This window comes from Eumetopias jubatus, unplaced genomic scaffold, assembly GCF_037043125.1.
Source record: "Eumetopias jubatus isolate StellerSeaLion01/CBP00866 unplaced genomic scaffold, mEumJub1_p1.0 scaffold_10, whole genome shotgun sequence".
Lineage (NCBI taxonomy): Eukaryota > Metazoa > Chordata > Mammalia > Carnivora > Otariidae > Eumetopias > Eumetopias jubatus.
This window is the reverse complement of record NW_028274816.1, coordinates 97,163,919-97,182,421: the sequence shown is the minus strand read 5'-3', so window position 1 is coordinate 97,182,421 and position 18,503 is coordinate 97,163,919. Positions and strand designations below refer to the sequence as shown.

The following is an 18,503-nucleotide window of genomic DNA, read 5'->3' as shown; positions in this document are numbered from 1 at the left end:
AGCAGGTGTCCTAGATTCTAGACATATTTATCTCTATCCCCACTGTCTAGTAGCAGCAGCCTGGTTTCCCCTGATGGTCAGAATAAATCACTCCAACCAGTAAAGTCATCCCTTTCTTTACTTGTAGACTCATAGCAACAGGAAGCCAAAGTGGCTCAGATTCAGTTTTTTTTTTCTTCCTCAGTCAGTTGGCCATAGGATACATAATTGACATATAACATGTAGGTTTAAAGTATACAGTGTGATGATTTGGTACTCTTAAATATTGCAAAATGATTACCACATTCTTCACCTCACCTTAAAAAAACATATTAAATAAATAGAATGTTGGGCACCTGGGTGGCTCAGATGGTTAAGCGTCTGCCTTCGGCTCAGGTCATGATCCTAGGGTCCTGGGATCAAGTCCCGCATCGGGCTCCCTGCTCCTTGGGAGCCTGCTTCTCCCTCTGCTTCTCTCTCTCTCTCTCTGTCTGTCATGAATAAATAAATAAAATCTTAAAAAAAAAGAGTTTAAAAAAATAAATAAATAGAATGTTGATACGCATGCAAAATTTTGGTATAATATGCTTTTTTTCATATTATATTCATAGTCCTACATTATCTCTTTCCTAAGGGGGGAAGGTTCGTGCAAATGACCTGGAAAACACTCTAAAAAAACTGGGAATTGAGCTCACAGAAGAGGAACTTACAAAGCTGTCAGAAAACCTACAAATTGATGGTGAGCACTACAGCTATCTTCAGGGCATCTTTTATTTTGCTTTATAACTGATATGTTTAAAAATAGATTTATTTGACAGATACATGTTAGAAAGCTTGGAGGAAGCCCAATTTTGTTTTTTTAATTTAAATTTTTTAAGTTTCAATTCCAGTGTAGTTAACATACATGTTATATTATTTCAGGTGTACAATATAGTAATTCAACAATTCTGTACATTACTCAGTGCTTGTCATGATAAGTGTACTCTTCAATCCCCATCACAAATTTCACCCATTCTCCCATCCACCTCCCCTCTGGTAACCACCAGTTTGTTCTCTATAATTAAGAGTCTGTTTCCTGGTTTGTCTCTCTCCCTCCTTTTTTTTTTCTTCTTTGTTTGTTTGTTTTTTTCTTAAATTCCACAGATAAGTGAAATTGTATGGTATTTGTCTTTCTCCGAGTGACTTATTTCACTTAGCATTATACTCTGTAGCTCCATCCATTTGTTGCAAATGGCAAGATTTCATCCTTTTTTATGGCTAAAAAATAGTCTTGTGTGTGTGTGTGTGTGTGTGTGTGTGTGTGTGTGTCACATCTTCTTTATCCATTCATTTATCAATGGATACTTGGAGGAGAGCCTAATTTTAAAGTCAGAATAAATCTTGGGTCTTCATTATAATTAATCTAAAATAGCATCACCTTTCCCTATGTATACCAAGAATTGCAGAGGGTGCTCACAGGATTCTAATAAGTGTAGATAATAAGAAAGCAAAATAACAGGGATATGAAAAACAGGAAGTCAACAGGCCCATTCTTCTATCCTTCTGTCTACTGAAATCTTCACTCTAAAATGAATTCAAAGATTCTTATCATAGCATATACTATGATAAGAATACTTTCAATCTCCATCTGCCTGTCTGGATATATCTTCTCTCATTTTCCTTCTGTTCAAGCCATGTTGAACTATTTGTGGTTTCATACACACATAGCATGATGCCCCTCTACTTTTCCCTTTTCTTAATTTCTCCATGTGAATTCTTTTCCATTCTTCCATATTTCAGATCAACCACTCTGATACATTAATGTAGTTCATGCATTATCTCCTGTAGGAAGCAATCTTAGAACATACCAGGCTAGATTAATGGTCCCTTCCTCAGCTGTTTGTTGGTACATGAAGTAAAGTTTCCAGAGTACCTGGCCAACTCCAATAGTATCTTCAACTATGGCTTATAATGGCATCCAAAACACTAGGAAGAACACACTTTTCCTGACCAAGTTTCTAAGCTATAAGAAACCTTTGTATTAATGGAGATCATTTTAACTCCCTGAGATCCAGACATTTAATAAATGATCTCAGGTAAAATGAAAATATAGGGAATTTTTCATGTAATTGTTTCCACAAAATATATGTCTTAGATTTGTGTTCTGCGCTTATTTGCATTGTGCCATTTCTTGTAGCTAATGGGATGGCTGGTCTGAAAGAGGTGATGGATGGAGTAAAAGCTACTACAGGTAAGTGAGAAATTATCAATCTAAGACATTTAGTATTTATAGTAACTATATTTTATCATTATCCCTCAATTGCCATTTAGTTAATGACATTTATTTCCTTATTCATTAAATTATTAGCAATTCATTTATTTTCTGGTATATTTTTTATTTATATGTTTTGTTCTTCTTTCTTTTAGAACAGCCAAATTCTATATTAGTAAAATAATATGTAAAGTAAAATTTTAGTAAAGACTACAGAAAAGTTACAAAAATGAGACTAAATAAGATCTTACCTTATTTGATACAATTATTTGAATAAGTAATTTATAATATTCTAATTGAATAGATAGATACATGATGTAAATTTCACTGGGTTCAGAGTTGCCTTGCCATTGTCAATATGATTGTGACTTCCTTTATTAGCATTTAGCGATCAAATTCTTTTCCTGTGAATGTCATAGTCGGTATACATGGAGAGGTCTCATTGGCCTTTGTTCTTTATTCTGTACATATTCAAGCTACATAGCCATAGATTGATTTTTCCCTATTTGGAATCATTAGGTGATCCTTTAAATTCATATATGTAATGATGTCTGCCTTTTTTAAGGAGGAGAGGTTGATGCCAAAGACGTGAAAACTATTCTGAAAAACATGGGAATAGAGTTCACAGATAAGGAACGTTTGAAGCTGATGAAAAATCTGCCTTTCAATGGTAAGCATTTCAAATATTGATGTGACCTTAAAGGGTTTTATTAAGCTTTTTAAAAAAATTTTCGTTTAAATTCCAGTTAGTTAACATACAGTTTCAGGTGTAGAATTCAGTGATTCAACACTTCCATACATCATCTTATGCTCATCACAACAAGTGCCCTCCTTCATCCCCATCACCTATTTCACCCATCCTGCCACCTACCTCCCCTCTGGTGACCATCAGTTTGTTCTCTATATTTAAGTCTGTTTCTTGGTTTTGCTCTCTTTTTTTCCCCCTATGTTCATCTGTTTTGTTTCCTTTTGAGATTTTTTCAAAAACTCAAACTATCCCCATCTGTTAAGACGCAAAAATAAATAAACAAACAATGCCCATCTCAAAATAATTTAAAGGTTCACTTATTCCTGAGGGAAATTTCCATCTATGCAGTTTAACTTTCCGTTTTGGAATAAGCATGCCCATCATATTGACTCATACCATTGAGGGGAATACATTTCTGAGGATACCCTTACCTTGTAGATAGCTACAGGCAGTTGTGGGAAGTAAACAAGGGAAGGAGGGGTGTTAAACTGGGAGGGGATAAAAAGTGAGAGGTGCTATTACCAAAAACATTGTGCATATTATAGTGTGCCTTGTGTGCTAAATTTTGGATAGATTTACTGTATTATAGACTTTCCCTAATTTTCTCTCAAAATTTATTTTAATGGGGGAAATTTCTAGAGTAAATCATGAAAATCTCGGTTTTACTGAAATAATTTTAGTGAAAAGCCACATCATTTCTCTATGACCTTAATTGTGCCCCTTTTTATAGATGATAACAAGGTCTTTAAGAACAGATTGCTAGAAGGTGTGAAGTCTCTTAAAGGTGAGTGAGAAACATAATGAGAATGCAAATAAATATGAGATCTTCATTTTATACTGTTTCTGAAATATGAATTTGCTGCCATCTGTCATATATAATGATTGCAAATGTATACTTTTTTAGAACTCAATCTTTATCTTAGAAGATAATCTCATCTTCTATCTTGGAAGTAAAACACCACACTTTCTTGTCATTTTCCAAATTTTCAGGAGGAAAAATATCAAATTTCAAGTTTGCATAGCAAAAAAATATAGAAATGATTAGCAGTGATTCACGGAATTTAATAAATAGCAGAAAAAACTAAACTGGAAGTTCATTCATCAAAAGGCAACCTGTAGTTGTTTAGAACTAAAGAATGTTTACCTCCAGTACCAGAATTCCCTGAGCATTTATTAAACACCATTTATTTCTTTTCCACCAGAATTTTTTTATTCACAAAGAAAATTGAGGCTAGCAAGAGTGGTAGTCCTCAGCTTTCTATCCCCAATCCCTACCTTTACAGGTATCTTTAAGCACACCCATCCTAGTATCAAAGGATGAGTGAGGAGTACCTCTTCCTCTGCAAGGCTTACAAAGATACCCTTAACTCCACCCTCTCCCACATCCACAAGACCTCACCCCATTTGCCATTTTCAACCTCTTCCTCTACAGACAAGTCTTTCAGCCCATGCACATGCTCAACATATCCCATCCTATAAAATAAGCAAACTAAAACTCTTCGCACCCCTCTTTGGCCACAACTCCATCTCTTTCTTCCCTTTCTCATTCACTTCTTCGGAGACTTGTACATACTCTGAGCCTCTATTTCTGTACCTTGCTCTCTTTCTCAAACTAATTTCAGTATTGAATGCCCTTTAAAACTTTGTGTTTGTGTAGGCTGGTCCCTGAGACAAGTCTCAAGGGAAGTAGCCTTAATGCTAACTTTGTAGTTGAGGACTTAAAATATTTGGCCTCTGTGCTAACATTGTTGAACATTATTTAATTTACTTTTTTCACTTTAGAGCAAATATTCTTTAGGTAAATTTTAGACTTTGAGGGAATCCTCGAATAGGCTTTAGTGAGTATATAACCTGTCTGAAACAGTGTGCAAATTTTGTGAGTAATGATCTAATGCTTAACAATTCACAATCAGATATGTGTATCAAAAGAGTATAAGAACTTCTCTTTTGGAGTCATTTAATATTCTTGACGGGCTGTTATTTTTCTTAGGCGGGAAGGTCAATATCGACAACCTGGACACCATTCTGAACAACCTGGGGATCAAGCTTGCAGATACTGAACTTAAAGATCTGGCTGAAAACATGCATGTTGGTGGTAAGCATGTTATCAGATACACTGGTTAACCCTGGAGAAAGTTTAATTAAAAAAACCTTTGAGGGAAGAAATGTCCTTTTCCATAAGGGGAAGGGAAGGCCCAAGAGCCATGTGGTGATACACCATAACCATGACTAAAACACAAAGAATGTCATTTGAGTTGATGAGTATCTAGTTAACAAAGTCAAAAATAAAACAGTTTTTTATATGTGTGATATGTGTGACTTTTATGCTGTCTACAAGTATCATTTATATGTGGGATATGTGTGACTTTTATGCTGTCTACAAGTATCATTTATATGTGGGATATGTGTGACTTTTATGCTGTCTACAAGTATCATTTATGTGTGGGATATGTGTGACTTTTATGCTGTCTACAAGTATCATTTATGTGTGGGATATGTGTGACTTTTATGCTGTCTACAAGTATCATTTATGTGTGGGATATGTGTGACTTTTATGCTGTCTACAAGTATCATGGTTAGTAGCCTTTCCAGTTTTGAATATAAGAATGCAGGATCTTTCAACACACTCACTTCTGAATAACTTCCTCTTACACAAATAAATTTGAGATGTTATAAGCCAAATTGCATCATTGCAATTGTTTGTTTTTCGTGTTTAGAATTTTCTTCTTATTCATGCTTGTCTTAAAATAAAAACTGGGGAGGGGCACCTGGGTCGCTCAGTCATTAAGCGGCTGCCTTTGGCTCAGGTCATGATCCCAGGGTCCTGGGATCGAGCCCTGCATCGGGCTCCCTGCTCGGCGGGAAGCCTGCTTCTCCCTCTCCCACTCCCCCTGCTTGTGCTCCCTCTCTCGCTGTGTCGCTCTCTGTCAAATAAATAAATCTTTAAAAAAATTAAAAAGTAAATAAATAAATAAATAAAAACTGGTGAGAATAATCTAGAAAGTGTGTTCAACAGTATTGGTTAAATAAATATATAAAACAATTAGGATGGGGCCTGACACATAGAAGTGCAACTATTATAATCGTTCCTCTGTTTTTCCACAAACTTTGGTATTGTATCTCATAATATAATATATGCGCTCTATATGATATATGAGATCTATACCATATGATATCTATAATATACTGTGATTTTGATCTTCTCCTATAGTTGATGAGAAAATTCCTCTAGAAACACTGATGGAAAACATCACAGATTTTACAGGTGAGTGAAAAGTTACCATAAAATTAGGATTCCAGTTATCTACATTAAATTTTGTTTTTTCCTGATATTTTCTACTACTCCATCATTGACTTATAAATTCTGGTATTTCTCTATATTTATTAATGAAGTATTTGTCTCTAGAGTTTCATGTATTGTTATAAAATTATTTGTTTTTGCAATGAAATTATCATACTATTTCTTGCTTTCAAATTCTGCAATCTGTTGTTTATGTCAATAATATAATTCACTTCACCAGTGATTAATAACCACAGTATAGAATGACACAGCAAATCAGAGAGTGGAGCCTAAAATTGATTGAGGTAATGTCTTCATTGTATTTATCATATAATTCTTATTTTTTAATTAAAATACTTTTTTCAAAGAAAAATTCATGTAAGCATCTATTTTTTTAATTAATAGATCAAATTTTATTCTGAAAGTAGTCTGCCCCTGATTTTAGAAGAAACTCTCATGTTCATATTAAGGAAATAAATTTGACCTAACACCTATATTGATTTTGTAGTTGAGAATGTTTCATTTTTACTTTATTCTTCAATCTGAAAACAAGGACATGATATTAATTGTCCTAAAATAATTTTTTCATTAGAAATAATTATTGCTATGTGAAATAAAGATGTATACCAAATTTCCTATTTTCAAAGGTGAGAAGATTGAGTCAAGTGATCTAAAAAATGTTCTGAGAAATCTCGGAATTGAGCTTGCAGATAAGGAACTAGAGAAGATGCTGAAAATACTGCCAGTTGATGGTGAGTCATACAAGTGTCTGTGGAAGCTTCCAGGGAACTTGGATTTTTGTGGATCTGCATGAAAATTTTAATTTCTTCTAAAACATGATAGAACTTTTTTTTAAGATTTTATTTATTTATTTGACAGAGAGAGACACAGTGAGAGAGAAAACACAAGCAGGGGGAGTAAGAAAGGGAGAAGCAGTCTTCCCGCTGAGCAGGGAGCCTGACGCAGGGCTCCATCCCAGGACCCTGGGATCATGACCTGACTCTAAGGCAGATGCTTAACGACTGAGCCACCCAGGTGTCCCTAGAACATTTTTTAAAAACTAACATGTAAGCTACATATAAAAACTGTAAGTGTCATTTAGAGTTTATTTTGGAAGCCAAGTAATTCCTCAGATGTGAGTTGCCATCAGAGCTAACAAATGTCTACTTGTTGCCCTTCAGGGCTTATACCATAAGAAGGAAAAAGAAAGAGATAAGAGAGCAGTGGAAGAAATTAAAGATAAAAGTGAGAATTAAAAAGAAAGGGAAGATATATTTATACAGTACAGTAAGCCCACTCAAGGGGACAAGTTTATCATATAGAAAAAGGCTTCTCTTCCTTAATTTCATTGTTATATAAAGATGAAAATTTTGGGTAAAACATTTTTAACAGAATTACTGAGATATCATCCATATGCCATACAATTAACCCAGTAAAGTATACAACTCGGTGAATTCTAATGTATTCACAAAATTGTGCATTCATCACCACAATCAATTTTAGAACATTTTTATTATCCCAGAAAGATACCCCATACCCATTGACCATCACCTCCCAATTTCTCCATTCCCCCTCAGCCCTGAGCAACCACTAATCTATTTTCTATCTCCATCAGTTTTCCTATTCTGAATGTTGTACATAAATAGAATCATACAATATGTGGTCCTTTGTGACTAGTTTCACTTAGCACAGTGTTTTCAAGGTCCATCCCTATCCTATTATGTATTAGTACAGTTGACCCTTGAACAACACAGGGGTTAGGAGCACTGACTCCCTGTGCAGATGAAAATCCATGTATAACTTTTGACTTTCCAAAAACTTAACTAATTGCCTACTGTTGACCAGAAGCCTGATAACATAAACCGTCCATTAATATATATTTTGTATGCTATATGTATTATATACTCTTACAATAGGTAAGCTAGAAAAAAGAAAGTGTTGTTAAGAAAATCATAAGGAGGGGCGCCTGGGTGGCTCAGTCGTTAATCATCTACCTTTGGCTGAGGTCATGATCCCAGGGTCCTGGAATCGAGCCCGCATCGGACTCCCTGCTCAGTGGGGAGCCTGCTTCTCCCTCTCCCACTCCCCCTGCTTGTGTTCCTACTCTCACTGTCTCTCTCTGTGTCAAATAAATAAATAAATAAAATCTTTAAAAAAGAAAAGAAAAAATTGTAAGGAAGATGGGTGCCTGGGCGGCTCAGTTGATTAAGCCTCCAACTCTTGATAACACCTCAAGTCACAATCTCACCGTCCTGGGATGGAGCCTGGTATGCGGCTCCAGGCTCAGCACAGAGTCTGCTTGAGATTTTCTCCCTCTGCCTCTGCCCTTTTCCCCTCCCCCTTCTTGCACTCTCTTTCTTTCTCTCTCTAAATCGTAAGGAAGAGAAAATACATTTATAGCACTGTAAACACTCCATATATAAGTGGACCTGCACAGTTCAAACCCCTGTTTTTCAAAGATCAACCGACATTTTAGCTATTATGAATAATACTCCTCTGAACATGCATGTACAAGTTTTTATGTGGATACATATTTTCTTTTGTCTGGAGTATATACCTTAAGAGTGAAATTGTTGGGTCATATAGTAACTCTATGTTTAACCTTTTGAGGAAACCAGGCTGTTTTCCAGAGTGACGGCCTGCTTTACATTTCCACCCGCAGTGTACCAGAGTTCCACTTTCTCCACATCCTAATCAACACTTATTATTATCTGTCCTTTGATTATATTGTAGTGAGTGTGAGATGGTATCTTATTCTGGTTTTGATTTCCCTGCTGGCTAATGATGTTAAGCATCTTTTAATGTGTATATTGGCTAAATGTATATCTCCTTTGGAGGAAAATCTTTTCATATCCCTTGTCCATTTTTAAATTTAGTTATCTTTTTATTATTGAATCAAAGTCCTTTATATATTCTAGATACAAGTCCCTTATATTTTCTAAATACAAGTTCCTTTTCAGATATATGATTGCAAGAGTCTTCTCCTGTTCTGTGAATTATCTTTTTACTTTCTTGATAGTGTTCCCTGATGCACAAAAGTTTTTAATTTTGTTGTCCAGATTATAATTTTTTTCTTTTGCTGCTTGTGCTTTGGGTGTCATATATAAAAAACTATTGTCTAATCTAAGGTTAAGAAAATTTACAGCTGTTTTAACATTTTTATTGTTTTAGCCCTTATAGTTAGATCTTTGATCCATCTTGAGTTAATTTTATTTATTTATTTATTTATTTATTTATTTATTTATTTATTTATTTATTTATTTTTACAGAGAGAGAGTGTGAGCAGGGGCAGAGGAAGAAGGAGAGAGAGAATCCCAAGCAAGCTCCACACCCAGCACAGAGCCTTTTGCGAGGCTTGATCTCATGACCCTGAGATCACAATCCAAACCAAAATCAAGAGTCAGATGCTTAACTTACTGAGCCATCCACGTGCCCCATATTGAGTTAATTTTTGTATATGGTGTGAGATAGGGATCCAAAAGAATATTCTCTTTGCACATGAATATCCAGTTGTCCCAGCACCATTTGTTGAAGAGACTATTCTTTCTTCATTAAATGGTGCTGGTACCCTTGTCAAAAATCAATTGACCATAAACTGGAAGGCTTATTTCTGGATTCTGAATTCTATTCCATTGATCTATATATCTACTTTTATGCCAGTACCCCACTGTCTTGATTACAGTAGTTTTGTAGTTTTTAAAATGAAAAATGTATGGGTTGCCTAGATGGCTCATTTGGTTAAGTGTCCAAGTATTGGTTTCAGGTCATGATCTCATGGGTTGTGGGATTGAGCCCAATATGGGGCTCTGTGCTCAGCAGGGAGCCTGCCTGAGATTCTCTCCCTCTTCCCCTGCCTGTCCACCCATGCACACTTGCAAGTGAGCGTGCTCTCTCTCTCAAATAAATAAATAAATAAATATTAAAAAAGAAAAGTGTGAGTCCCCCACTTCTGTTTCCTTTTCAAGATTATTTTTGCTATTTGGGGCCCCAGGTTTACCATATGAATATTAGGATCAGCTCATCAATTACTGCAAACAAACCAGCTAGAATTTTTTATAAGATTGCATTGAATCCATGGATCAATTTGGGGAGTATTGCCATATTCACAATATTAAGTCTTCCAATCCATAAACATAGGATGTCTTTTCATTTACTTAGGTCTTCTTTAATTTCTTTCTACAATGTTTGATAGTTTCTAGAGTATAAATTTTGTACTCCTTTTGTTAAATTTATTCTTAAGCATTTTATTCTTTTTGATGCTCTTGTAAATGGAATTGCTTTCTTAATTTCCTTTTGGGTTTGCTCATTGCAACAGTATAGAAATACAGTTGTGGGCACCTGGGTGGCTCAGTTGGTTAAGTGACTGCCTTCAGCTCAGGTCATGTTCCCGGAGTCCTGGAATCGAGAAGCAGGCTCCCTCAGCAGGGAGCCTGCTTCTCCCTCTGACCCTCTCCCCTCTCATGCTGTTTCTCTCTCTCTCCCTGTCAAATAAATAAATAAATAAAATCTTAAAAAAAAACAGTTGATTTTTATATATTGATAAAAGACTAGATTTTCTGTTTCCAAAATTATTCTATTCATGCTATTTTTGTGAATCACATATTCATTTTGCCATTACATGAATTATGACTTTTCTTTCAGCTAATGGAAAGTTATATCGTAATAGATTACTGAAGGCTATGAAGTCTCTCAATGGTAAGTAAGAAACAAAATTATAAGGCATATTATCTAGGTTCTCCAGATATATCATCCAAGCATGAATCTTGGTCCTATATAAGTTTTTACTTAGGATTCTTTCAGCATAACTACATTCCATCTGCTGTTAATATACACTTTCTCTTGGCAGGAAGTCCAGTATCATCTTAGATTTTTTTCAACTCTTTCTCAAAAAGGAAAATCAATTCTATCAAATACAAACAAAAAACCCTGGTCATTATTGAAGAGAATGATCAGCTACAATGATAACTAATATTTTGAGTCAGTAAACAAAAATTACCCTACTTTCTGTGCTGAGTAATTAAGTTAGTGGTCTGCAGTTCTATTTGTTCAAGCCCCTTAACCCTGTTTTATTATGTAAGCTTGTCAACAAGAATAGACTAAAGGAAATATAATTCTAATTCTGACTCTCTTGACTTTCTCCTTGGGTCTTCAAGTGGACAAGTCTATTTGGGGTTTTAGTCTTGGTGAAATTTAACGATAACAAAGGCATGAAATATATTTTATGTTTTGTCTCTTTTGTTTTAATAATATGTGGTCATTAAAGTTAAGTTTTACTAAAAATTTTTTTTAATTTTGCTACATATAACTTTTTTTTTCAAATATTGCTTCACTGTCTCTTTCCTAAGATGGGAAGATGAAAAAGAATAAACTGCATACTAATTTGGAAAATATGGGATTGAGACTCACAGAAGAGGAATTTGCTGAATTGTCAGGACAACTACAAGTTGATGGTGAGCACTAGGGCATCTGTTGATCTTCTGTTTAAAGGCGTGTCAATTAAAATTGGGATGTGAGTCAAATTCAGCTGGACTTTATTATACTAAATAAATAATTTATATCTTTTTCTAAGCTCATGTCATTGATTATATGTCTCTTTTGGGCTTATGTAGCGAATGGGAATGTTGATCTGCCTAACTTGATGGAAGCAGTGAAAGCTATTACAGGTGAGTACAAAGTCACTATAAACCTAGAATTCCTATTGGAACAGAACTGTATTTTACTGTTAACCTTAATTGCCATGTTGATTCTGTTACTGTACTCCTTATTGTAAATATTTGTCTAGAGTTGGACTTTGTGGTGTCCATGTTTTGGTAATAAAATTTTAGTCTCATGTCTTGGTAGAAAGACCCTTCTTCCCTAGAAAATTTTAAACTTAAAAATAACATTTTTAGAGTCACTAGATTTTCCTCACAGGCCTTTCTCTTTCTGATTAAGGGAAGGTTGACATCAAGAACCTGGAAACTGTTCTAGGCAACATGGGAATCAAGCTCACTGACAAGGAACTTGAAGATCTGAAACAAAACCTGCCTGTCAGTGGTGAGCATATGAGATATCATTGGATTTTGAGCTTTAGGTTTTATGTACCTTTAGCAATGAGAGGAATGGAACAAGGGAACTTTTCATGCAGAAGATGTCAAGATTGGAGATGAGACAATAACACTGACAAAGAAGTTGGGAATGTAGTATTTGGACACAGGTGGCACGGTCACTAGAAGAGTCTCCCCAATTCTGAGAACAAGAAAGCCACTTTTGAATACCATCTTTTCATCATCAAATTCAAGAGTGGATATTTTATGAAATAGAAAGTCAAATTTACATTTTTGAAATAAGTATATTTTTAATATTTAAAATTTTTTCTTCAGCTCCAGGCTCATAACATATTCTGAGTAAATATTTATTGAATGACTGTTTAAAATGCTTAATAAGATGCCCAGGACACTTAAGTGCTGTTACTGTCTGAAGGGGAGGAGGGTGTTCTTTTGCGATTTTACATCATCTTATGAGCGTCAAGTTATGGTTTTTTATTACAGTTGGTAATAAAGTTGTTCTGAAAACTTTGAAGGATGAAGTGAAAACTTTTACAGGTAAGATATAAATGATTTGCAATAAATCACAATTTACACTAAAAATTTTAATAGCGTGTTCTCAAACTTGTATTAGTGGCTTATAAATTCACATATTTTCAGTATTCATTTTGATAAACATTTGCATCTACTGATCAACAGCTTAATCTAACATTATCTGGGTTTATAAGTAAAACAAAAAGATAATTTCTTCATAATAAGTCTTATAATCTTTGATGCTTTTTTTCACTGAAAGTATCTGGCTGGTACTTATAGACCCAAAAACTAGATGGACACAGTAAAAGCAGGGTGGAGCATTAAAAATAGTTAAGTCCATTGCCAACAGCTAATCACATAGTTTTAAGAAAATAAAGTAAAATATGTCATAGTTTGTTAACTGTGTATTGTATTAACCATATCTTGACTTTATTTCTGGATAATTATATGACCAGATTTGTTTCTGCACAATGTGATATTATTCTCAGTATTAGGAATACATCTTATTTACTATTTTTTTTAAGATTTTTATTTGAGAGAGAGCGAAAGCGCACAAACGGGGGGAGGGGCAGAAGGAGAGAGAGAATCAGACTCCCTGCTGAGCACAGAGCCCTGATGTGGGGCTCAATCCCAAGACCCTGGGATCATGACCTGAGCTGAAGACAGATGCTTAACTGACTGAGCCACCCAGGTGTCCCTTCCTGTTTACTACGATTAAGGGACAAATTCTATTTTTTATTTACCATTTGACTCTTTTTATCAGGAAATCTTTCACTCTGCCTTTCCTTTTCATCCTGGTATTAGAGAAAAAACTAGAGCAGCAAAAGTATATATTTAGATGATCTTAAATAATTAGATTAGCCCTTCATATTTTAACCTATTACTATTCCATCTTTTCAAAGGAGAAAAGATTGATTCCAGTGACCTACAAAATATTCTGAAAGACATGGGGATTGAGCTTACAGATATGGAGCACAAGCATCTGCTGAAAACACTGCCCATTGATGGTAAGTAAATGCCACATAAATGCCAACATGCCTTCCAGGGAACTTGATTTTATGGGTCAATGTGAGCCATTCTCAATCTTTTAATAGTACAGTTTTGTCTTTAAAATGCCATAAATTAATAGAAAGGGACTTCTGACTTGAAAAGAAATTCTGTCATTTCCTCTTCGAACACAACTGGAGATTCATCACCACATTGCCATATAGTTGTCCAAGTGACTAATACTACCCCCTCAGAGCAGCAATAGTTTTGCAATAAGAGCAATGAAAAGTAATGAAGGAGAAATAGGACATCAGTGGAATAAAAAAAAGAAATATTTTAACGTATTTTTTAGAATTGCACCATGACAGAGTTTAATAAATGTTTCCTATTCCAAAGAATGGGTAAGTTTGTCACTGTGCAAAACACTTATATTTTTTTAAATTTTTTATTGTTATGTTAATCACCATATATTACATCATTAGTTTTTGATGTAGTGATTCATTGTTTGTGCATAACACCCAGTGCTCCATGCAAACGTGCCCTCTTCAATACCCATCACCAGGCTAACCCATCCCCCCACCCCCCTCCCCTCTAGAACCCTCAGTTTGTTTTTCAGAGTCCATCATCTCTCATGGTTCATCTCCCCCTCCGATTCCCCACCTTCATTCTTCCCCTCCTGCTATCTTCTTCTTTTTTTTTTTTCTTAACATATATTGCATTATTTGTTTCAGAGGTATTCAACAGTCTTGCACAATTCACAGTGCTCACCATAGCACATACCCTCCCCAATGTCTATCACCCAGCTACCCCATCCCACCCACCCCCCCCACTCCAGCAACCCTCAGTTTGTTTCCTGATATTAAGAATTCCTCATATCAGTGAGGTCACATGATACATGTCTTTCTCTGATTGACTTATTTTGCTCAGCATAATACCCTCCAGCTCCATCCACGTCGTTGCAAATGGCAAGATCTCATTCCTTTTGATGGCTGCATAATATTCCATCGTGTATATATACCACATCTTCTTTATCCATTCATCTGTCGATGGACATCTTGGCTCTTTCCACAGTTTGGCTATTGTGGACATTGCTGCTATAAACATCAGGGTGCACGTACCCCTTCGGATCCCTACATTTTCATCTTTGGGGTAAATACCCAGTAGTGCAATTGCTGGATCGTATGGTAGCTCTATTTTCAACTTTTTGAGGAACCTCCATACTGTTTTCCAGGGTGGTTGCACCAACTTGCATTCCCACCAACAGTGTAGGAGGGTTCCCCTTTCTCCACATCCCTGCCAACATCTGTCATTTCCTGACTTAAAACACTTATGTTTTTAAATGTCCATATTGTATAACTATAAAAATAGATTAATTTTTAAAGCAAATCATTGAAATGTATCTTTCTATAATCATAGAATTTATGTTTTGGTGACTCTTCATATCAATTTTCTAGAGATCTGAACTGTACCTTTTCTTACAGCTCATGAACAGGTGTTTCAAAACAGGTTGCTGAAGGATGTGAGATATAATAAAAGTGAGTAAGAAGTACAAAGAGGAAGCATATGAAATATCCTTAAGCATTAAATTTTTTTAATTTTATTTAAATTCAAGTTAGTTAACATATAGTATAGTATTGGTTTCAGGAATAGAATTTAGCGATTCATCACTTACATATAACACTCAGTGCTCATCCCAACAAGTGCCCTCCTTAATACCCATCACCTGTCAAGCCCATTCCCTCACCCACCTCCCTCCAGCAGCTCTCAGTTTGTTCTCTATAGTTAAGAGTCTCTCATGGTTTGTCTCCTCCTCTGTTTTTATCTTTTTTTATTTTTCCTTCCCTTCCCCTATGCTCATTTGTTTTGTTTCTTAATTTCATATATGAGTAAAATCATGTGGTATTTGTCTTTCTATGACTGACTTATTTCATTTAACATAATACACTCTAGTTCCATCCACATCTGTGGTATTTGTCTTTCTATGACTGACTTATTTCATTTAACATAATACACTCTAGTTCCATCCACATCGTTGCAAATGGCAAGATTTCATTCTTTTTGATGCTGAGTAATATTCCAGTGTGTGTGTGTGTGTGTGTGTGTGTGTGTGTGTGTGTGTGTGTACCACATCTTTATCCATTCATCAGTTGAAGGACATTTGGGATCTCTCCGTAGTTAAAATTAAATTTATATCAATAGATTATAACACATTATTTCGCTGCTTGTATCACATCTGTGTTTTTCCTGGTAATAACCCTTACTTTATCTTAGATGAAATTCTCTACTGGATTGGGTTTTTGAAGCTTTCTCTGAAGAAACATGAACAGAAATAAAGATGGAGGGAAGAAAGGAAGCAAGGAAGGAAGGGGGGAGGAAGGAGGAAGGTGGGAAGGAGAGAGGAAGGTTTAGCATTTATTCCAAAATGTGAGCAGGAGCAGAGAAAACTGAGAGTAAGAGTTTAGGAAACAAATACAATCTCTATTTCTTTGTGGAGAGTATTGATTAGTGCTCTTCAGCTACAATTGCATAGCCTTGTCCCACCTAACTTTTTTCTGGGCCTGTATGTTTAACATTTGAGGAAGCATGTTCTAATTCTAACTTTTAACTCTTTAAATTTTAACTCTGTTTGTAAAGAATTGTGCAAATCTATTGTAGTTTTGTTCTTTGCTTGAAAATTTTAGCAGTTATACTAGATTATGAAGTCATTCTCTTTTAGCAGTGTATATTCATGTAACAGTAACAACTGTCTTAAAGAGATACTTGCACCCCCTTGTTCATTGCAGCATTATTTACAGTACCCAAGACACAGAAACAATGTGTCTATGGACAGATGAATGAATAAAAAACATAGGGGATATATACACACACACACACACAAACACACACATACATACATATATAATAGTATATTATTCAGCTGTAAAAAGGAAGGAAATCCTGCCATTTACAACAACATGGATGAATCTTGAGGACATTATGCTAAGTGAAATAAGTCAGACAGAAAAAAACAATATGATATGATACTATATGATACCACATATATGTGGAATCTAAAAAAAAACCAAACTCATAGAAACAGAACTGATTGGTAGTTGCCAGAGGCAGGAGGATGGGGAAGGGAACGGTGAATGTGATCAAAGGATACAAACTTCCAGCTATAAGAGGAGTAAGTTCTGGGGAGATATAATGTACAACATGGTGACTATAGTTGACAACACTGATGAGGGATGTGTTAACTAACCTTATTGTGGTGATCATTTTGCAGTATACATATATCAAATCATTACATTGTACACCTTAAACTTATACAATGTTATATGTCAATTATATCTCAATAAAGCTGGAGAAAAACAGTAATGCCTGTTAGTTGAAGATAATAATATGTTTTTATGAATTTTTCTAAATATTTTATAATCTTTCCATTTTTTCCTTTTCCTTTCATGTTTTTAAGGAGGGAAGGTTGATGTAAATAACCTGGATCCTGTTTTAGAAGCCATGGAGGTCAAGCTTACAGAACAGGAACTCAGTCTGATAAAGGATCTTCTGAGTGGTGAGCACTGTGGAAAACACTGTGATTTTAAACAGACATTGAGCTTGCAGGATTAATTGTGACTGTTTCAAGGGTTTAAGTTATTTGTTGCCCGAAGCCATTTGAATAGTTTTCAGAAGAACTCAGGGGATAAAAAGGCTGTTCATTTTTTGTTGCTTTAAAACCTGTAATCTATTTCTTTATACATCTCAGGGTAGGGACAGGTGCTAGTGAGAAGGGGAGGGATTATTGTTGTCTGGTTTTACAAAAATAGGATCTGCGATGTGTTTTTTTCTCACTGATCCATGTATCACTGACATCAACCCAGGGCATAAACCAATCCATTCACCCATTCCTCATTTCTCTGTTCATGGATTTTGAGATGGCTTTCTTTTGTGGTCATTATAACACGTTAACAGAATAATATGTATAGTATTATTAATTTTTAAAAGTATATATAGTATTCCTTTACAAACATAAGAACAGTCTGGAAGGATATACACAAACTGTTAGTAATGGTGAGGAGTAGTCATGAAGCTGAGGAGAGGTAAAAGATGGGACATTTACCTTTTCTTCATATGCTTGTATATTTTTTAATTTATTACACAAAGTATGTTTTAAATTCTAACTTTTTAAACTCAATTTATTTTGTTTTTAATTTAAGATGACTGCAAATGGTGTGGTAAAATGATAGGATTTGGGCTGTGTTCTTATCCACCAATTAAGTTTAGGGAATCACTAAAATTGACCACTCAAGTAATTAGCTCCTCTCTAACATCCCTCACGGCTTAACACAGCAGTGCCCATGGCATCAACATGTGGTAACACAAGTTAATGCTCCTTACGAATATTGAGAAACATGCATCATTTCAAGAAGTAAGTGAGGTTGAAGGATTCCCAAATCATACAAAGCCACTAACAAATGTGGACCTGGCAGAGTTAGAACATTTCATAATTGAAGAAAAAAAGTCTACATGAATAATAATGAGATAGGACATTCAACATATAACAATATGGATTTCAAAAGATGTAAAGGAACCCTTGGGAAAAAGTCAGTCATTTTTGTAAAGGTGATTTTTATACATCTTGTTTCAAAGTTCAGAAGGATGCTGCAGTGTACAATAACCTCACTTTCTCAGAGAAAAACATTTGAACACACGTGAAAAGTC

The 18,503-nt window shown here is 35.1% G+C and overlaps 2 protein-coding genes across 2 annotated transcripts in view; both read left to right on the top strand.

Moving 5' to 3' along the window:
• The window catches only part of LOC148163371 (uncharacterized), a 143,230-nt gene extending 130,133 nt beyond the window's left edge, over positions 1–13,097 (top strand). Inside the window, exons 32-43 of the mRNA XM_088027057.1 lie at positions 614–718; positions 2,156–2,209; positions 2,796–2,900; positions 3,709–3,762; positions 4,969–5,073; positions 6,190–6,243; positions 6,906–7,010; positions 10,900–10,953; positions 11,868–11,921; positions 12,193–12,294; positions 12,789–12,842; positions 13,078–13,097. Coding sequence (XP_087883183.1) covers positions 614–718; positions 2,156–2,209; positions 2,796–2,900; positions 3,709–3,762; positions 4,969–5,073; positions 6,190–6,243; positions 6,906–7,010; positions 10,900–10,953; positions 11,868–11,921; positions 12,193–12,294; positions 12,789–12,842; positions 13,078–13,097 — 866 coding nt within the window. The remainder of the gene's footprint in view (positions 1–613; positions 719–2,155; positions 2,210–2,795; positions 2,901–3,708; positions 3,763–4,968; positions 5,074–6,189; positions 6,244–6,905; positions 7,011–10,899; positions 10,954–11,867; positions 11,922–12,192; positions 12,295–12,788; positions 12,843–13,077) is intronic.
• Positions 13,098–13,749: 652 nt separating this feature from the next.
• The window catches only part of LOC148163370 (uncharacterized), a 50,487-nt gene continuing 45,733 nt past the window's right edge, over positions 13,750–18,503 (top strand). Inside the window, 3 exon segments of the mRNA XM_088027268.1 lie at positions 13,750–13,825; positions 15,287–15,340; positions 17,257–17,355. Coding sequence (XP_087883394.1) covers positions 13,765–13,825; positions 15,287–15,340; positions 17,257–17,355 — 214 coding nt within the window. The 5' untranslated portion in view covers positions 13,750–13,764.